Source organism: Lithobates pipiens, unplaced genomic scaffold (genome assembly GCF_037356315.1).
Source record: "Lithobates pipiens isolate NorthernLeopardFrog02 unplaced genomic scaffold, aLitPip1_a1.2 Scaffold_8, whole genome shotgun sequence".
NCBI lineage: Eukaryota > Metazoa > Chordata > Amphibia > Anura > Ranidae > Lithobates > Lithobates pipiens.
The window spans coordinates 149,651,181-149,673,771 of record NW_027507903.1 but is presented as its reverse complement, the minus strand read 5'-3'; the positions used below and the strand labels follow the sequence as shown (position 1 = coordinate 149,673,771).

At 41.7% G+C, this 22,591-nt stretch overlaps 1 protein-coding gene across 1 annotated transcript in view; it reads right to left on the bottom strand.

The window, feature by feature from the left end:
- Positions 1 to 22,591, bottom strand: part of TAF3 (TATA-box binding protein associated factor 3) — a 155,164-nt gene that overhangs the window by 19,098 nt on the left and 113,475 nt on the right. The window contains exons 3-4 of the mRNA XM_077472061.1: positions 10,772 to 12,561; positions 2,654 to 2,739 (exon numbers count right to left, since the gene is read on the bottom strand). Coding sequence (XP_077328187.1) covers positions 2,654 to 2,739; positions 10,772 to 12,561 — 1,876 coding nt within the window. The remainder of the gene's footprint in view (positions 1 to 2,653; positions 2,740 to 10,771; positions 12,562 to 22,591) is intronic.

Below are 22,591 nucleotides of genomic sequence, written 5' to 3'. Positions count from 1 at the left end.
GTGGCTTACAGGACACTTTGTAAGGACATATCAAGTGTTGGATGCGTGGCCCTAGAAACTCATGAATGAGCACCCTGCTTTGTTCCCTACCCACACCTGCCCAGTCCGCTCTCTTTCACTCTTGCAAAAAGCTCAGCTGTGAAAGACAGCAGCTGTAGGGCACAAAGCGGAGTACTCATCTACATACTCCTCTAATGCTTGGTATGTCCCACCATTTATAGGATAGAGAGGGAAAAGAGAAGAATTGCTGATAATTTTTTATTTATTTTTTTACACAAAAACAGAGTACTGCTTGTTCATGCACTGAGGTCACAATACTGCTTGGGGACGTTTTTAGCAAACGTCAGTAGGTGAACTATCCTTTAAATGCCAATAACTAGTATATTTGCCAAGTTATTCTTTGCTACCGCTTCTATTCTCTCCCTTTAGTAGAAAGCAATGGCCAAAAAAAAACTTCAGACTTGTCTTGTGAATGCTAATTTGCATAATGCGTGAAACTTATTTCCTACATAAAGTACCTCAGTGTCCAGTAGATGCCATATCTTAAGCACCTGCTGGCATTAAATCAATTAGTGATCAGTGACTTGATAACCGTGCACAGAAAATGCTGTAATGCACTGTTCAAATACAACATTAAGAAGCAGTCTTAAATATTTTAAGTCCAAATGAACTAACACCACCTAACCCATTATGGATAAGATCTGTTAAAAACATTAAAAACACAATTTATGGAAGCTGTGGCCAGAGATAAGCTTAATTTGCAGACTGACCTTTTATTTATTTAGGAAACCAAATGAGGTCTAATTGCATTAGAATTGAATCCAGTAAATTTCCCTGAAATACTAATTTGGCAGCCATGGAATTGGTATGTCGGCAAATGCGGTTATTGCAAATGGCAGAGTGTACAGTGCAATCAGATTGCTGAATTATCATTTCTCTCTACAGCTTAGAATAGAACCACACCATTTCCAGGGGAGGGGATAGAACACTACCCCAGACAACAGAAAACGATGGAAAATAAGTTAGCAGATGACGTATCTGGATAACAAAGCCTACACAGGATACACTCCTGAGCTAAGACCTCATTTAAATTCAACTGTGGGACCGTGACCACCCACAAAAACACTCTAATCCAAAAATATCAGAGCTGATTGGATGCCTTATTAGAGCAAACCTGTTATGAGAGAAGGAAGTTACCACTGCTGACCACCCTCTGGAAGAGTAGTCGGCTGACCCTCCCAATACTTTTAGTCACCAATCTACAGTATGTATACAGAGCAGGAAACACAGGGTATGGCAGAAGTCTTTATCTGCATACTTGTAGTTCCATGATTTATTGTATTGAAGCAAAAGGGTCTGTATGATATCCACACAACTAGCATTATCAGAAGAAGCCATCCTTTAAGGCCAACAGTAGAATTCCTAATAGCTCCCATTACCCCTCTTCTCTGTGACCATTACTATCACTGTAGAACAAAGAGGAAGTAAACCCTAATGGGTTTACTTCCTCTTCGATTCCCTGCAAAGGTAAAGCATAATGGGCTACTATGCATTGCATAGTAGTCCATTATGTGTCACTTACCTGACACAGGAGCCAGCAAAGTCACCGCTGTCCCCTTGTGTACGGAGCCTCCATCTTCTTGGTGGGTCTCGCTGCTCTGACGCGGTCATTCGACGGAGCCGCGATTACGTCACTCCCGTGCATGCACCACTCATCGTTAACTGTGGCGCGCTCAGTGCCTCGGTGCCTGCCTTTTGGCAAATATCTCCTAAACCTTGTAGGTTTAGGAGATATTTCTTGGACCTACAGGTAAGCCTTAATCTAGGCTTACCTGTAGGTCAAAGTGGTTTGTAAGGGTTTACAACCACTTTAAAGTGGATGTAAACCCTCACATAACCAGTGAAGGGAACAGCCTCAGATGATACACCGGAAATCTCCCTATATAATTTTACACCCATATCTGCTGTCTTCAGCTTTATATACTGTTTAGAAAGTTTAGATCATGTTAGGGAATTTTCTCTTCCTGTTTAAACAGGGAGTGTGATGTCTGGGCATACAGCCAAGATAGCTAAAACAGCAGATTGGAGGAAAGGCACACACCCCCCTCTCCACATAGGCAGAGACTCTCAGAGGTGTTTTGTAATAGGGCCAGCTGCATGCTAATCTGCATATAGCAACCTCCCCCGACACAAATTTCAGGCTGTTTTTATCTGATGTGTCGGAGAATTTGTCAGGAGTTATCAGGCTTATAACAGAGGAATGGGCCAGGGAAAATCTACAGGACTTAAAAGATAACAAAACACTGCAGATATATGTGCCCAGCTCAAATTACATGAATTGGGTTTACATCCACTTTAAGCTCCCATACCTTGGGAAGTTGAATGGAGAATGCAGTTGTGAAAAAGCCAAGGTAGTCAGGTAGTGTCAGCTTATAGAACGTCTTGCTAGAACTGGGGATAAGTAAAACTGTCCTATAAGGTTCAGTGTTTACAGGCTTTTGTTCGGTTTAAATAGGTTTTGCATTCCCTTACAAATTGAATGTTGATGTCCGCCACATAATCCCAAAGCCTGTTACTACTGGTACTAGATTACAATACATTTGACGAAACACATGCATTACTGTGAACAGTGACAAGTCCGTATAATACTCACATTGTGTCTTGGCCTGCACCAACCCTAAGGGTCAGCCGGGGGATTACAGGTGAAGGAGCAGGAACAGGTATCTCCACTTTGGCTTGCTGAAATAAAAAGAATATGATTACGTTGGAAGCCAAATTATAAAATGTATTCTGACAAGCATTAACTTTTTCATAAAACTGGTCATATAATCTCAATATAGTAAAAAACAAAAAAAAAAAAGAAAGGAAAGAAAACCTTGAAAGTATTAAAGCGTTTGTTAGCCCGAAACATCATATTCCTAACGTACCATGTACTTTTATGGGAAACAATCCTTTTTTTTTTTTTATTTGTATTGCTTCCTTTATGTGAAATCCCTGGTGTTTCTGCTAGTCCCCTTGCTTTCCTATTAAAAACTGACCACACTAAGCAGGAAAATACACTGTGGTCAGTTCTCTGATCATTGGAGTAGAGCACACTGAGTACCCAGCATAGCTAGACTTGTCCTGAAACCCCCCCTCCCACGCTCGCTGGGAAGCTCAGCGTACTGCTGCTTCTCTTCCCCCCAGCTCTTATGCAGCTTAGAACTGAGGGAATGTGATGAGCTATAAAAAAAAGGGGGGGGGGGGGGGTATTTATGTTTTTTTTTAGTTCTATACAAAAATGGTTTTGCCTTTCATTTCTATTTTAAACTGAATGGGTTGTTTTACATGGTGATCGCTTGTTTATAATCACTTTAAAACATGAAGAAGGAAAAGAAAGATCAAAGCTCGTTTGTTCTAAAAGAAAAAGTTCACGGTACCCCTAAACCATTACAGCAAAAACTCTACAGGTCAGGTTTGTGTTGGTTTCTCATACTTTGTGTGTTAGAAAGCCATCAGCCTGCCAGGAACTGTTCTCATACAACAAAAAGTGCCTGTATTGTAAACGACTGTCTCCACAATGCTTAGAGACACAGAGATGAATGAGAGCTTGTTTTAAATTGAACCTCTACCCAGCCTATTCAAACCAATATAGACATATTCTGAGCGAGCAACCAAAGAGCTTTAAAACAAAACATCACTTACCTCTGTAACTATGGACATTAGAGAGAAACTGGTTTTCAAAGTGAAATCTTAGCTAATTTCCTGTTACAAAATCTTGGAAGCCGGCCAGCACGCTAATGAAAATAAACCTGCAAGCTTTTCTAAGCTGTTAGAAAAGTACCCAAACATGACTGTCCTGGCATTTTGCAGTCCAGTTCAGGTCTGATTTCAGGTAAAAAAAAAAAAAAAAAAATAATGCACCTAAATCTTGCTTGAACCAGTGAACAGAACCACTGGTTTCCCACATTGAAACTGTGGCACAAATATGTGAACCCAACCTAAGGCTGGGTCCCTATGCAAATTGGATGCGGGTTTTCTCCACATCCAATTTGCATGGTAGGAGATTGCGATCGGCTCTCTATGGAGCCAGTTCACATATCTCCGCTGTGGCTCCAATGTGAATTTGCACCGGGTCAGTCAAAGATTCGGGCTGAATTCGGACCCAAAACAGTGAACGGGGATGCACCGAACCCTGCTGTGAGCCGCATGCAGCAATAGTGTGAACCAAGCCTTAAAGTGGTATTAAACTAACAAAACTAAATTATATTGCAGCTTATGAATCCCAGAGATGTTGTCTGCATTCAATTTTCTTTAGGCTGTGTGTCTTATTTTCATCTGGTAATCCAGATGTTGAAAAATAAAATTTACTTTATTTTAAACAGACTTAGTTGTCCTGAAAAATTAGTAGTAAGAGGGTTGAGACAAACCCTTTAACACTTATAGGTGTGCTTACAATGGTCAGCTTTTATTTATGGAAATCCTTCTTAATGTAAAAGTCCACTTAAATCTGCTAGTTCATCTAAGGCCGGCCATAGACCGTTGCAGTAAAGAAAATAACTTGATTTTCTCATCAACACAGACAGTGATGGCAGGGGAATCCCTCCCACCAAACCCTTGCATTTTCCTGGTGGGGGGGAGCGGGGAAGCAGTCCCCCCCGGGAGAATACAGTGATTATTGATAACTATAGAATGTGCTACTGTGTTTTTAAACCAAGGTAACCCTGCTACTCTTACCAATCATTAGATGTGGTGGCTGCATTAGTTTTCCAGTATTAGAGTGTCTCCACTCTATATGAATGTGCACAATAGAGACAGCTGCAAAGTCTTCATTGGGGGGGGTGAAATATATAAGCATGTCTTACATACACTAACAAACTAAGACCAAACTCCTACTTGCACTTTATAATCCATTACAGCAAACTTTTTTCCTTTTGGGATAAAGTTTTTGTACGGATAAATAAAAGCTCATCATTTTATTAACCCCTGCTGCCAGTGTGAAGTGATTTGTCTCCTGCATGTAAACTAATGCATTCTGCTGGAGAGTTTGCCCTTTAGAAACACAACAGACTAGCTGGCTGCATCACCGGATGGAAATAGAAGAAAGCTTAAAAAAAAAAAAAAAAAGACAAACACAGCCATTATATCTAAGAATTGGTAAGCTACAATAAGGGTTTGCTTTTGGGGTTACCATTGCTTTAAACCAGGTGTGTCAAATTAGTGCATTTTAAGCCACACTATTATCAGGATGCCTGTCCTTACACACACATCTGTAGGGTTCAATATTGAGTTGGCCCACCCTCTACAGCTATAACATTTTTAACTCTTCTGGGAAGACTGTCCACAAGGTTTAGGAGTGTATCTATGGGAATGTTTGACCATTCTTCCAGAAGTGTATTTGTGAGGTCAGGCACTGATGTGGACGAGAAGGCCTGGCTTGCAGTCTCTGCTCTAATTCAACCCAAAGTTGGTCTCTCGGGTTTAGGTCAGAACTCTGCAGGACAGTCAATTTCCTCAGACCCTAAACTCACTCAGCCGTGTCTTTATGGACCTTGCTTTGTGCACAGGTCCAAATCATTCGGTACGGGGGGGGGGGGGGGATTATGGTGTGGGGTTGTTTTTCAGGGGTTGGGCTTGGTCCCCAAGTACCAGTGAAGAGAACTCTAAAGGCATCAGCATACCAAGACATTTTGGCCAATTTTAGGCTCCCAACTTTGTGGAAATAGTTTGGGGATGGCCCCTTCCTGCTCCAACATGACTGTGCAGCAGTGCACAAAGCAAGGTCCATAAAGACATAGATGAGTGTGTTTGGGGTGGAGGAAACTTGACTGGCCCGCACAAAGTCCTAACCTTAGAGCTGTGAGCCAGGCCTTCTCATCCACATTAGTGCCTCAACTCACAAATGTTGTTATAGCTGCAATAGGTGGGCCAACTCAATATTGAACCCTACGGACTAAGACTGGGATGCCATTAAAGTTCATGTGCGTGTTAAGGCAGGCATCCCAATACTTTTTGCAATATGTTTTTGTGTATATATATATATATATATATATATATATATATATATATATATATATATATATATATATATATATATATATATATATATATATATATATATATATATAAATAACTTGCCTTTTGAGTGGCATCGCTGGCATGTACAGGAGTGATGGGACTCAATGACTGCTTACTTTGATTATATTATTTCCAAACCGCAACTTTGTACCATTTTAAAATGGGAACCCAACCATCATGAGTTAAGTCGACATCTGGACTCTCGGGAACTTTCAATACTGACGTTTGAAGTGTTATTTCAAAGCTTTCCAAATCAGTATAAAGTCAAAACACTGCAATACAACACCCTTTTGTAACCATCTCACTACTCATTGTGCCTGGATTTGTCCAGTTAGAGGTATAAGCAACCCTCCCTTTACCTGAAATAATTCTGGAAGCCTTATAAACCCTCTTCCGCCATGTGCTGCGTTTTTTTGCTAATCTTCATGGATTTCGTTGCCTAGCCACATACCTCGGGGCACCGACCGATAAGGCTTTAACTCCCTATTGCTCCCAAAACCCCAGCAGAGCAGCAAAGAGCTAGGCAAATACGCCTGCAGTTTCTAGGGGGACCGGTTTAAAATCCTGACTTGCAGGAGAAAGGTGGATTTAAGAAACACTTATCAGCTATTCGCTTAACAATTTAATTCAGTATGGGAATTCTTCAAGCAGGGCAGCTTTACAGTTTATCTTCTTTACTGGGCTTTCTGATGGCTAGTGGGCAGTCCTGTCAATTTAATCTGTTGTTATTGCTTTTCTCAGTTTCGTTCTCACTCCTTTTTAAGCTTAAAAAGACTACAAGAGTTTCACATTCGCATTGCTATGCATCCAAAATAACTTGTACGCACAGCAGTCTTTGAACCAGACATACTAGCCAGTTAAATAGTTACAAGTATTTTTTATGAATTAGACCTCCACCTTTGATTCATTAGAACACAGAAGTTTTCGCATCGTGGACAATCACCTTGGGAATAGGGGTTTTTACACTGCTTAAAAGAAAATGGCGCTCCTTTTGAATTGGTTTGTGTGATTACATAATAGTCTTGCGCTATGTACTATGCAATTGTCCATTTGTCTTATTATTCCTAATAAAATTCAAGTGAAAGAAAATGGCACAAAGCTGGCCATATAAGGTTAGTATTTTTTATGTTTAGTCACCTCGGTGTGTGGATGGAGTAATCCCCCCCCTGTTCAGACATGGTAATCTGGCACCGGCCCCTCTCAAAATACAGCCGTGGCCAAAAGTTTTGAAAATTACACAAATATTAAATTTTCAAAGTCTGCTGCCTCGGTTTTTATGGTGCCAATTTGCATATACTTCAGAATGTTATGAAGAGTGATCAGATGAATTGCAATTAATTGCAGAGTCCCTCTTTGCCATGAAAATTGACTTAATCCTATAAAAAACATTTCCACAGCAGAAGGCTTCAGGGCGCCCCATAAAGTCCAGCAAGCACCAAGACTGTCTCCTACAGTTGATACAGCTGTAGGATCGGGGGAACCACCAGTGCAGAGCATGCTCAGGTAAGAGTGCATCTGCACGTACAGTGAGGTGAAAGACTTTTCGGAGGATGGCCTGGTGTCAAGAAGGGCAGCAAAAAAGCCACTTCTCTCCAGGAAAAACAGAAACAGACTGATATCCTGTAAAAGGTACAGGGATTGGACTGCTGAGGACTCGGGTAAAGTCATTTTCTCTGATGAATTTCCTTTCCAATTGTTTGGGGCATCGGCAAAAAACCTTGTCTGGAGAATAAAAGTTGAGGACTACCATCAGTCCTGTGTCATGCCAACAGTAAAGCATCCAGAGACCATTCATGTGTGGGACTGCTTCCCAGCCAAGGGAGTGGGCTCACTCACAATTCTGCCTAAGAACACAGCCACGAATGAAGAATGGTACAAAAACATCCTCCGAGAGCAGCTTCTCCCAACCACCCAAGAACAGTTTGATGACCAAAACGCCTTTTCCAGCATGAAGGAGCACCTCACCATAAGGAAAAAGTAAAAACCAAGTGGCCTGGGGAACAAGACATCAAAATTTTAGGTCCGTGGCCAGCAAACTCCCCAAACCTTAAAGTGGTTGTAAACCCTTACAAACCACTTTGACCTACAGGTAAACCTAGATTAAGGCTTACCTGTAGGTCCAAGAAATATCTCCTAAACCTATACGGTTTAGGAGATATTTACCTGAAGACAGCCACCGCTGTCTACGGTGCATGCGCACTGGGTAAGCCGCAGATCGCAGCGATATGCCGCGAGTGTCGGCTCCCGTGCGTCGGGACCCATCAGGGTTTACTTCCTCTTTAATCCCCCTGAGAACTTGTGGTCAATCCCCAAGAAGCGAGTGAACAAAAAAAAATGCGCCACAAATTCTGACAAACTCCAAGCATTGATTATGTAAGAATGGGCTGCCATCAGTCAGGATGTGGCCCATAGGTTGATTGACAGCGTGCCAGGGAGAATTGCAGAGGTCTCGAGAAAGAAGCTTCAACACTGCAAATATTGACTTTGCATAAACAATGTAATTGTCAATAAAAGCCTTTGACACTTATGCAATGCTTGTAATTATACTTCAGCATGCCAAAGTAACAAAAAAGACAAAAAGATATAAAAATACCGAAGCAGCAGAATGTGAAAACTAATATTTGTGTCATTCTCAAAACTTTTGGCCATGTCTATACACTGATCATCCGCTGCAGCCGCTGGTAAAGAAAAAAAAATATCCTTTTATCAACTTCCATTGAGCAGGACCAGCCACACACACTTGATAAAAATGTGACTGGTCCCTACTGAACCAGCCAAATTAAAGTGTATGGCCAGCCTAAAGTTGACAAAACAGCACAAATTTCAGCAAGTTACTGAGAAACCAGCAAAACTTGCTGAGTAGGTGCCCCCCTCAATCTCATCCCACTCAACAGCTCTTCATTGAAAAGTTGAAGAAGCCTGGAAAAAACGATGCTCAAAAAAATGATGCATCCAATCAGAAGCAACCACTGTTTGGCTATTTTGATAGTCAGCAGGACTGGCTGTCAACATACAATAGGCACAGCAGGAGATTTGTCCATCCACAGTGTATAGTGAAGATAGAAAATGTGTATTTTTTTCAACCTGCAAGCTAAACAAAAAACATACCCACATATTGTCCAGTTTTACCCTGTTTATAAGCTATCCATAGACAAGAAAGTTACCCAAACTGGCTAGATTGGGTGATGATCCCAGGTCTATGGTTCCCATACTACATCAATAGCAAGGGTAAATGGGGCAGGTTAAAAAAAAAAATTCTATTACTATAGTCCCCCTACAATAAACAGGGCTGAAAGCACATATAATTGCCCACCTCTCTATAGAAAAATAAATGAGGCTGATGGAATGGTTACATTTGTGTACCTACCACATAAAAGCGGAGCCTAAAGCTATACACACTTAGATTTCTAAACAGCATGGATGAAGAAATCGGGCATGTTGTCATGTTGAGCCGGATGGTGCAGACAGGGCAACCACCACCTCTAAAGAATTTTCCAAAAGTAAAGTCAACTCCAGTAACACAAAAACACCTCCCTTGCAGTGGGACTACAACTCTACTGCAAGAGTTAACTGCTTGTTTAGGTCTAGGGCAGGGGTAGGCAACCTCGGACCTTCCAGTTGTGGTGAAACTACTAATCCCATCATGCCTCTGCCTCTAAGAGTCATGCCTGTGATTTTCAGCGTCTTGCAATGTCTCATGAGACTTGTAGTTTCACCACAGCTGGAGGGCCAAGGTTGCCAACCCCTGGTCTAGGGGATTCGGAAAAGCACTTTTTACTTACGTGATCCTCTGTGGTGCTAGACCAGACCCCACAGCTTCTTCTTCCCTGCACTTCAACAGTTCAAGGTCCTTTGGTGTCATCAAGAAGATTGCAGAGTTCTTAGCCCTGCAACTGATGTGAGGACACCAAGAAACAATCCAATGCTGGATTATGGAAGAGTGCCATCATCCAGGGGAGTAGAGGGGCGGGTAAGTAAATGCTTTTTACAGCATATACCCCTCCAGTGCTTGTGCAGCCCCACTGCAGGGTAGGCATTTTAGTTTAACTGGAGTTGGGCTTTAATCGTGGCTGGAAAATCCCTCTCCCATAGCCTTTGGATATCAACAGGCATCCATAAACAAGATTTTTTAATCTGTATTGGATGTCAATGGCAACAAAAGATTCATGCTGACCAAATGCTTTTAAAGGGAACCTCAGACAGGCTGGAAAACTTGGTCTTACAACTATCATCCCCCCGTGATAAAGCCAGTGTCTTTATGAATTTACACCTCTCTCATATTATTGTGGAAACCTGCACTGAGAAAAAGATACAAATCTAGAAGAATTTTGGAGATTGTATACTTATGCCAAGTAGAATTTGGATTTTGATTTAACAAAATTTAAACATATTCCTGAACGCTATTAGGATTTGTTTTTAGCTGCAGACTTAAACTACACAAGCCTTCAAAAACCACAGAATGGAGTAATTAAGATCTTCAAAACCGAGATCAGCAATACTAGCCTATCTAGATCAAGAGCAATTTCAGATTTTCCTGAGTGCTGTAGGCAAAATCTGAGATCAAGATTTCAGATTTTGCAAACCAGAGTTACCAGTGACAAGGGCCTCTCCATGGAACCACAAGCAGGGGCCCAAATCATAAACAAGTGTGTGGTAAGGTTCAACCTTTTTAAATCCCCATAAACAAATGATACACATTAATGTATAACCTTACTTTGTCATGTTTATGCTTTTCCTTATCTTTGTCTTTCTTTTCCTTTTCTTTTTTATCTTTTTCTTTGTCCTTTACTTTCTCTTTGTCCTTCTTTTTCTTCTTCTCTTTCTTATCTTTTTTCTTATCCTTCTCCTTAGTTTTCTCTTTCTCTTCTACTACCTTTTCAGGAAGTAATGGTGACAAAGAAGGCATCAGAGCAGGCAGCCTAACAGCATTGGGAGCATTTATCACTGGAAGTGAAATATCTTTTGGTGTTAGCAAAACCGGTGTTGGTGGTACAGTTTTTAACTTTTCCTCTTTGTTCTTATCTTTTCCCTTCTCTTTTTTTTCTTTATCCTTTTTATTCTTTTCTTTATCTTTCTTTTTATCCTTATGCTTTTCCTTATCTTTCTTCCCACTGCTTTCTTTTTGCTTTGATTTCAAGTCCGAGTCATTTGCATCCTTTATTTTTAACTTGTGGACTTCTAAGTCTTCATCTTTGATTGAGTCTTTCCATTGAAGTTTTGAATCCTTGTTACCATCTTTGTCTTTTTCCTTTTCTTTTTTATCTTTGTTCTTTTCCTTGCTCTTTTCTTTATCCTTCTGTTTTTCCTTGTCTTTTTTCTTCATCTTTGCTTTTAATTCTTTCTTTGTCTTCTTCTTTGGCTCTACAGGTGAAACCAGCTTAACCTTCTCCTCGTGAAGTTTGACAAGTGGTTCAGGAGTAGGAGGAGAGGCTGAAGGAGAAGAGAAACATGGCTGACTGATGGGGTTATTTGATGGCGTTTCTTGGTTGACTTTTCGAATGACCTCATTTATGGAGTCATCCATTGTCCATGAAACATCGGAACTGGAGGTTCCGCCTGAACCGGGAAGTGGTGTGCTGCAAGCCTTAATAAGACTGCTGTTAGGAACTGACATTTTAGGTGTAGCAGGGTCGGTTATGCTAAGTCTCTTAGGACTAGTAAATACTTCACTCTCAGACTCCGAACCCGAAGAAAACTCAAATGGATCAGGCTCTTGCTCAGCACAAGCACGAGCAATTACAGCATCAATTGAATCTTCAATAGTATTTTCAGTCACTGATGGTTTGTTGTTAGACGGATTTTCTGCATTTATTTTTTCAGAATCTTGCACCATTTGATTTTGCTTTACCTGTACGTTATCCTTTCCTGCCTTTTCACTTAGTGCAACTAGTGGTGTACGGTTTGGGGTTTCCGCCTTCACAGGCAACTGAGTAGAAGCTCCAGAAGCTTTTGGGCTTTTGGGGCTCTTTGGACTTTTAGCACGTCCAGGAGATTTCTTTTCTTTTGGACCAGATTTAGGTGACCGTATAGGACTGCCAAGTACTGTTGCCAGAGGTGTGGATTTAGGAGATTTGTTTTTTTGTCCTGGTGAACCTTTTGATTTAGACTTAGAGGTCAGCGTTTTAGATTCTAACTGTTTGGAGGGGGTTTGGGGTTTTAAAATAGGAGACAAAGCTAATGCTTCTGAGACAGGAAGAGCCAGTCCTGAACTGTCCTGTATGTGATTGGGTGAAAGAATAGGAGAAACCTTCTGAGCATTTATTGAACTAAGTGGTTCCCGTGGTTCTAATGCTCCATCTAAAATATCGCCTTTAGCGTTCATTATTCGTTGGCGTTTTGCAAAAGGCATGTCTTGCATTTCTGGACTCTCCAGAGGTCTTTTATGCAAAAAGTTTTCATCATTAATGGTTTCATCATCATCCTCCATCTCTGCTTCTTCAAGAGGAACTTGCATAGCTTCAGCTGATGTCCCACCATCTGTAGGCACTTGCTCCTCTTCTTCCTCTGTATGAGAAAGGAACAGAATTATTACAATGTTTTACAAAAAAACACATTTGTTTCAACACAACAGCAATGTCAGAAACAAAAAAAAATGAAACATTTATTTGTTTTGAACGATCCCAAACCAAGATTGACAGCTGTCTGATTTTGGTAAAACAAAGGGCCAGCCCAAACAAAACTTATTTCAGGTTTAGAGGCCGCCAATGACTCAAGTTGCCATATTTACAAGCTTTTTATAAAATCGAGAAAAGGGTCTCCCATCTGCCAAGTCTGAAGCATGGTACACACCATTTGTTTTTTTCGTTCATCCCAGCGAGCTGAACAAAAAAAAAAGGCATCCGGGTGGACCTGGGTGGCACAGTGGTGATATGGGCGGCACAGTGGTGTAGTGGGTAGCACTCTCGCCTAGCAGTAAGAAGGGTCGCTGGTTCGAATCCCAACCATGACGCTACCTGCCTGGAGTTTGCATGCTCTCCCTGTGCCTGCGTGGGTTTCCTCCAGGTGCTCTGGCTTCCTCCCACAATCCAAAGACATGCAGGTAGGTTAATTGGCTTCTGTCCAAAATTAGCCCTAGTATATGAATGGGGACTTTGGATTGTGGGCTCCTTGAGGGTAGGGACTGATGTGAGTAGGGACAATTGTAGTTCACTCAGGTTGAACTGGATGGACTGGTGTCTTTATTCAACCTATGTCCTCGTTGTACTAACTGTGCAATGTTGGTACAGCAATCTCCCGGCTAATCTATCGTGTTCCGACAGGGAGACTTCTTCCTCGCCCCCACCAGAACACAACAAGCAACCGATTACAGCCATTAGCTGCAAGCTCTGATTGGATGCTGATAAGCTTCTGTGTTTCCAGCATGCATGCTCAGCATTTCTAGGACATGCTGTTGAACACACGGGATGAACGTCGGCCAGCTTCTGCTGAACCAGCCAATATTACAAAAAAAAATAAAAAATCCAAGACATAAAACTAGTCAGATTGTCAGCATCCACAATATACTAAAAATAATGGTTTTGAGCAAACTTGCCATTTAACATTACTAACCATTAAAAAAAAAAAAAAAATGAATTTAATCATTAGAAAATTATCTGTCTCATTGACACATAACATGCATCATATTATTTATATGCAAATGTAACCAGCAGTGCCCCGCTTGTTTCTGCACTGTTGCTGGTCAACAGTCAAAGGTTATTCCCAGTGGCCTAAGGTCAAGTGTGGCCGCGGCACTGTTCTTCCACTTACACACCAGTTATCTGAGACATGCAATGCCTACAGGGAACTTGAGAAAAATGACTGCTGTAGTAGTATATGAAGTGAAAAAATACAATTCAGCCCCACCACTTTCTTTCTATGGTAACCGGTTATAAAAGCCTACGTTTATTGCACTGTAGAAGAAACAATATCATAAAAGAAAGTAAATAAACGAGTCAATGATCTCTTAAAGGAGTTGTTGGGTACACTTTCATTTTAGAACATTAACATTGTTCTAGAAATACAAACAATAGTTCTTTTTAACAATCCAATACAAGCTTACGTGGAAAAAAAAAAAAAAAAAGAAAATCCATTCAGGTAGTAAGTTCTACTTGTCTGTAGCCCATCTCTATCCACAATTTCCTTGATTCCCTGCATGCTTTGCAGCCTCTCCTCTACTGTATACTTTTCATTTTTAAGGACTACATATCCCATGGTATCTAGCTGCCTGCAGGCAGAGATTCCTTTACCGTCTCCACCTCCTGAATATCTTCCACTCATCACCTCTAGTTCAGAAGGCAGGCTCTGAAATGTCTGAAACAGCAGTGCCTACTCACAGAGCATAGTGATTACATGTCACAAAATGTACAAACTTTAAGAACATTCAGATTAACAGGAATAGGCTAGAAATAACTGAAATAAAATGTGGAAAAGAAAATGATTTTACATTTTGACCATACGCTATGGCAGGGTTATCAAACTGGCGGCCCTTCAGTTGTTGCGAAACTACAAGTCCCATGAGGCATTGCAAGGCTGACACAGTTACAAGCATGACTCCCTCAGGACTTGTAGTTTTGCAACAGCTGGAGGGCTGCCAGTTTGAGAACCCTGCTCTATGGGGTTGATTTACTAAAGGCAAAACTACTGTGCACTTGGATGTGCAATGGGGGAAGATCGGATCTGAGGGGGAAGAAAGCTTTTGTGAGCATTTTTGCAGCTTATAAAAACACCGCTCCGTGTTAGCCTATGGCCTCATGCCCACCATGGTGTTTTTTGAGCTGTAAATGGCATTACCATTTTTAAGCGGCAAAATAAAAAACCCAGGACCAGTGCGTTCTGAGGCTCCAGTGCTAGAGCTGTAAAAACGTCAGATGCCGGTAAAAGGTGCTAAACGAGATTTAACGAGGCTTAACGCTGTGTAAAGCCGCATCTAGCGTTTGTCTCATTCAAAATCAATGGTTCCCTACGGGAGACCATTGATTTAAATAGAGGTCGCACCATAAGTCAGATCAAGAGGCTCAACTTGTGGTGCGACTTGTGTGCTGAAAATCTTGAGGGGGGGAACCCAGCAAAAAAAAAAAAAAAAAAAAAAAAAAAAAAAAGTTTGCGAGAGGTTACCCCAGCCCCCCCCCCCCCCCCAAGACGATACCAGACGATACCAGACGATACCTGTGGTCTGGTATGGATCTTAACGGGAACCAACAAAAAAAAAAAAATTATAAAATGGACGTGGCAGTCCCCCCCCCCCACCCCCCCCAAGATCCATACTGGACCCTTATCCGGGCACGCAGCCCGGCAGGTCAGGAAAGGGGGGCGAGTGCCCCACTCTCCTGGACCATAGCAAGCCACATGCCCTCAACACATGGGGGGGGTTGGTTGCTCTGGGGCAGGGTGGGCTCCCCTTTCCTGACCTGCTAGGCTGCATGCATGCTCAGATAAGGGTCTGGTATGGATCTTTTTTGGTGCGGCAGTTCCCCTTAAGATCCATACCAGACCTTAGGGTCTGGCATTGTCTGGGGGGGGGGGGGCTCACACAATTTTTTTTTTACATTTTCACTGGGTTCCCCCTCTCAAGATTCTCAGCACACAAGTTGCACCGCAAGGTGGATCCTCTTGATCCAACTTCTGGTGCGACCTCTATTCAAATCAATGGGCTCCCATAGGGAACCACTGATTTAGAATAGAGAGAGAAACGCGCCTGAAAGCCAGCAGGGAGTATTGAATTCAATGCAAAATGTGGAGAAAAAAAATCGCATTAATGCCGCTTTTTTCCTGGCGTCTATACTGGCTTTACAGCCCCCCCTTTTTTAAAAACATCTGTGGGCATGTAGCCTTAGCCAAAAAGTGCCCAAAAAATCCTGGTTTCAAAGTGGCTAACTTTCCTTATAACAAGGACTAGACATACAACTTAAATCTGGACATTCATGTGGATTTTTTATTATTACGGATGGAATACAGCATGCTGTATCTGTCATAGATTTACTGCAATTAAAACCAGCGTGAAAATAAAGAGACTTCTGGCACTGCTAACAAATACAGATGCCAGCAATTCATATTTGCATGTGCTCCACAGCGAAGATGCCTCGTCCACACACCAAGAATGCCACCTAACATTATGAATGGACTAATATATATGGTAATGCTGTTATATCACAAAGGCAGAAGGCCCAGATAACAGCAATAGGTTTCTATGACTACACACCAGACCAGGATGTTTACAGGAACTGGCTGCTGACACCACATGAGAATTTAAAGCACCTGGTTATTTATGATATAGTTTATGATAAAGGATACATCCACCCATTTTCCCTGCCTGGCAGATACAATAAATTGGCCTCGTAAATCAACTCATTTGTGCCATTTGTGATTATAGTAACATACCACGCACAAGTTTAGGAGGAGTAATATCTTTCAGGACAACAAAGTGCACACTTTCTTGGCTTACAGACAAAAATAAATCATCCCGGCGTTGTCTCCAATAGGGGTTTGTATTGCTCTGGACAGGACAGCTGGAGAGTGAAAGTCTAAACCTGATTGGTAGTTGTATAGGTCATGTATGCACCGCTGCTGCCTGTTAAGGGGTAAAGGCAGCCAATTTATTTAAATACCTAATGCACCAAAAAGAGGTAGGGCTGCAACTAACAATTATTTTCATAATCGATTAATGGGCCAATTATTTTTGGGATTAATTGGATAAAAAAAAAACGTAATATGCCATGTTTCCATTTATTTAAAAGTACTAATGAAAAAACTGAGTGTTACACTCAAACTGCAGAATAAAACACCAATGATGGGGTACTATTCCTCCATGCGACACACATGGGGCAGGGAGAATTAATCGCAAAGAAAGAATGGTGAATGTCAGATTCCCTGCTTTATTCATACAAGTATGTGTATATATAAAGAGAATAATAATAGACATAAACCCCCCCCCCCCCTCCTTTATTCCATAGAAAGTATACATTGAGGACAAATATTATATATATATATATATATATATATATATATATATATATATACACACACACACACACACACACACACATACATATATTGTTTACACACACACACACACACACACATATATATTTTTTTTCTCTCCCCTTTTTCAGCTTTTTTTTAATTAATTTTTTTACCTTTTACACATATTTTATACATAAACAATATATATATATATATATATATATATATATATATATATATATATATATATATATATATATGTATGTATGTATACACATATATACATACACACACACACACACACACACACACAGTGCCCGCCCCGCCCCCCCCCCCCCCCCAGTATGACACATTCCTCCCCTCTCACATGGCGTCACTGCCCCACCTCCTCTCAGTGATCCCCCTGCCCCCCTCCGGTGTCTCGGGTTCTCTCACCCCTTCATGGTGACAGCAGCTCCTCCTCGGTGTGCCGGTGGTGTGGGGCGGAAGTCTCAGTCCGGACCCGCCACAGGTGACTCGGCTGACTCCTCCGAATGGCGCGGAGGGCAACCCGAAGCCGGGAGATGGATGCACGCATGTGCAGAGCACAACCTCCAGTCACGGCAGCGCTGGAAAGTGGCCCGGCGAGGGGGCACGTTGCTGGCGGGACGTCGGCAGGGTGGAGAATGCGAGCAAGCTTAGCTGCATGCTCGCAGACGTGGCGCATGCGTAGGACACAGGAGGATACACAGAACGGACCGGCAGGGAGGAAGGTGCGGACCAATTAATCGATAATAATCATCGCTGTCAACGATTTTCATTATCGATAATATCGATTAATTGTTTCAGCCCTAGAGGTGTGTCCCCTATTTTTTTGTAATATATCACTCCTCATATACGCGGCTGTTCTATAGTATGCACTACAACAAAGGCAAGTTGGGGTGCCATTAAAAACGAATGTTACTGCAATGAACCAACACATCTTCATACAATGCCGCAGTGCAGCACTGTAAACTTGGCTTAAAGCATACTGAGATACACTGATAAATAATGCACACATACTATATAAGCTTATGATTAGGGCTGCAATGATTAATCGATAATGAAAATCGTTGACAATTTTTATTATCGATTAGTTGGTCTAACGGCACCTTCTTCCCTGCCAGTCCCGGCTCCGTGCCAGTGAATTCTGTGTACAAGGTGGCGGCACCACCGTATTCTCATGAGAATACAGAGGCGCTCACGTGACCAGGCACGTCCGCGCCTCCCCTCCTCGCTGACTTCAGGTCCCCCCCTCAGCACTGCCCGCTGCTGCCTCGAGGGAATAGAGAGGCGAGAAGTGGGTGTGATATAAGGTAGCGGCTGTATACAATACTCAGTAGTAGTACATTGTGATGACAAGTTGACAACTGCCCCTTGAGGGGGCGGGGGGGATTGTGCCCCATTAGTGTTGCGGGGGGGAGGAAAATAGTGCCCCATTGATGTTCCTTGGGGGGGGGGGGGAATAGTGCCCCATCATTGGTGTTCCCGGGAGGAATAGACACAACAGGATACCAGTATATACGACAAGGAATGGTCATGCATTATAATATTAGGGCCCTGTCTGAAAATCTGCAGAATAGTATTTCAGGTCTTTTTAATTTTTTTTATTAGTAATAATAATAATCTGCCAACTAATTGATTATAAAAATAATCATTAGTTGCAGCCCTACTTATTGTATCTAAGAACTAAAATTGCAAAAAAAAAAGAAAAAAAAAAAAAAAAAAGGATGCTCAACTCGTTGCTCTAAGACAGGGGTGTCCAAACTTTTTTCAAAGTGGGGTTTGATTAAGTAAACATGCGTGAGGGGCGACCATTTTGCCTGACATTCTTTGAAACATTAAAATTCTAATTCAAATTAACTAATACACTGCCCAACAAGAATTATCTTGCCTTTGTGGCTGTGTGTGGGGTGAAGAGTCCAAGGATGAGCTCTGGTGTGTTATTTGGATATACTGTATTTATTGGCGCATAACATGCACCTTCACTTTAAGAGGGATGTTTCAGGAAAAAAATAAAAATAAAATTACATTTTAAATAAAGAAATGAAGCAAAATAAGGGTCAGTGCCCATCTGCAGCCTCACCACTGCCATGAATGCAGCCTCAACATTGCCATCAGTGCAGCCTCATCAATGCCCATCTGCAGCTTCGGAGGGGACTAGGAGGGGGCGGGATGCCAACAGATTACATACAAAAGAATGTACCGTTTACTTGGCGGCCTCTTTAATACAATGCCACGCCTCCTATGATAGACAGAACAGTCGTCCAATGCCAGCCCAGGAGGCCGCCGAGTTAACAGGAGATTCTCCTTGTATATAACCTGATGGCACTTGTCCCTGCCCCCTTCCTGTCCCTGTCCCTTCCGAGGAATGATAAATACAGTAGATATCTTTTGTGGCCCCCCAACAAATCGCACGGAGATTGGGGGCGGCCACAAAAGATATATATACATATACAAATCACCAGTGGGACCGCATGAAACCAGACCGTGGGCCGCAAATGCATTAAGGTAAAAAAAATAATAAAACCTACAGGCTTTAGAACCAAATGTGAATAGTATGCACAATTTCTATGAATTTTTAGATGATGCGGATTCATTTCAAATACAGCTTTGATATGCGAATAACAGCGTGAACAAAGTATCAATAAAACAATTCCAAGGTAGATCCTTGTCCATCCAAAACCATCGCTAAGGTCTACTACATAAAAAGTTCAGGTCTGGACTTCTCCTTTAAGTGTTAAGCTAGCCTTACAATGGGATATTTTTTTTCCTCTTGTTCAGCCTGCAGGCTTAGTGGAAAATATCTACCAGATACCTCCATCCACACTATAGAGCACGGGTGGTGAATCTGCAATGCCAGCTACTGTATTTTGGCAGTCAGCACCGAGGACTGTCCAAAAAACCCCAAACAACGGCTGCATTTGATTGCAGCTGCTGCTCAGTGTTAAGTTTCTGCTCAGCTCCTTCAATCAAAGAACGTAGGGAAGGAGGGGGCCGACAGGGCAATCGACTAAGAAAATTTTGGCCAGTTCATCAGGAGTGGTCATGTAATCAAATTCAGAATTAAATGGTCCTTACCAAAGGCTCTCTTTCTCAACGAGTGTACTTTTATACAATGGAAATTCCCCAGGATATTGCAATATGAGCGATATCAAAGGCGTGAATTTTTACAGCTTCTAAGAATTATATCCAATCCTTTTAAGGCAAGATATAATATTGTACATGCCCGAATAATTATACTATACAAATCGGTTATACATTGTGCTCAACAGCCTGGAAACAGTAACTGATAAAAACAAACAAAAAAAAAAAAAACAATGTAACATACTTCTAGATCAAAGGTTCCCAACCAGTGGCCTGGAGCCCTCTCATGTGGCCAACGACCTCCTGCTGCTCTGGGATGATGGGTTGGCAAGCCCAGATCGCAGGTTGCTGACCGGCCATCCCAGTGCATCAGTGTTGTGATTGAAGCCGGCGGTAGAGGAAGAAAATGGCTATGAAGCAGAGCCGCATAAGTCGATGCTTTCTGCCTAGAGCCGACTCCTGTCACAGGCGGAGTGATACCAAATGCACTCTGCCTGGGACAGCAATAGCCGGCCATACCTGAATGGAACACTGTTATTAAAGGCATGTTTAATACTAAAATCAGTGTATATATGGTAATATCAGTTCTGCACTGGTTACTGGGCTGCTTTCAAACTGATCCGCAGATGCAGTGCATCTGTGGGTTACCTGCACTGCGCTAAACATTTCTGTTATTACCTGTGGGTTTGGTGAGCTTTCTGAAAGAGCACCTGCAGGATATAATAGAAGTCTATAGCAAAGTGCAGCTAGACCACAGAAAAGCCACAGGTGAATTGCGCTGGACTCAGGGAGCGGGTAAACTGCAGCTCATCAGTGTGAAAGCAGCCTTAGTCCCCTTTCACACAATTGGTTTGATAGGACCCTCCATTCACCTCTATGGAGTGGCAGATGTAAATGAACTTGTGTGTTTACACCCACCTACCTCCAATCTGCTAAAAAAAAAAAACAAAAAAAAAAAACACAAAAACACACTAACAGAAGCGGATCCATCCCCTTCCATCTGGGCGGATCGGAGGGCCCATAGTGTACAGCAGTTTGTGTCTGCTCTGCATATGCAGAATGGACATGGACGGCTCATCCGCCAGCTCCACCTATTGTGGCCCACGACCGGTTAACAAGCTGCTTAAGGGGCCCTCGCTCTTGAAAACGTTGGGCACCCCTGTTCTAGATGAAGACAAGTAGAGCACTAAAATCACCCAAATCAAAGGCCAGTTAGACTTAAAACAATAGTTTTGGCCTTCTCCACTCCTACAAGTACCCTTGAAATGACCACCGCCACATAAAATGGACATTATTGTTTTGGGTGGGGCTGGCATTTAAATTATCTTCTAATGCCATAAAAATGTTAACAAATTATTCATATATGTTATAATATATATCACTGCCAGAACTGACCTTTGGGGAGAAACACAACCTTCCATTAGTCACACAAACACCGGTCAGCTCTTTTACATCACACGGTTCTGCAGTAAACACGAATACAATATAAAACTATTAACCAGCTCAAGTGATGCCTTCATTTTTATGCAGGACTTGCCCCGCTGCTCTCAATGACCTTGACAAAATTCTGGAAAAGTATCTCAGGACCTGGGGCTCTAAAGCTATTTTAGAATTAGCTTTGAATAATTGTCCCACCATACGAGTTTCTTGATTAATTGCTTCAGATAAGGTCTCGTTTTCTTCACTGGCCTCCAGTGGCTCCCCCTTATTTCCCATAACCGCTCGTCTTGTTCCTCTGTACACTGGGAATGGCAAGGAGAAAAATCAGAGATACACCAATTCCATTACTCAGGGATTCGTTTTGCGATAACCCTTCGTATTCCATTACTGCCCATTATTAGTGTAATTATTTAATCAAGTTTACTTTGTTTGAAAGATGCACTAATTGTTTTCAAACGAGTATTAGCCAATTATAAAAAGACCTACAAAACGCTGAGGAATTGATCTGTTACGGGCACAAAAATCACAAGGTATATACAAAAGCTCACCCTACAAATGATCAGATATTCATTACATTTTTTACTCATTAAAACGTTAGATCATTAAATTTCAACTTTCAAGATGCATCAGAAGCACCCAAGTACTACAAAGCACAGAAATATTTTGCACAGTATGCATTAAATGCAAAGTATGCAAATGTATTCAAAACTGTCATGTGATTTTAAAAATATAAGCAAAGGATTTTAAAATATATTTATTAAATTAAAAAAAAAAAATGTAAAAAATGTAAAAGCATAGAGCTGGGGTCAAGAAATGCATTTAACAAATCACTGGTAAGCGAATTTTTGAATAAAATAATTCCAGGCATTGCTACATTATACATTGAACCTTTGACCAATTTAACTATGCATCTACCATACCTGGTCAATGCCCCTGGAAGCTGGATATCACTAATGTAGACACCGCTACTCCAGTGATCGCAATTTACTTTCTGGTACCGTAGGTAGCAGCTTAACTACTTACTGAACACAAGAGGCTGGCAAGTATCCCA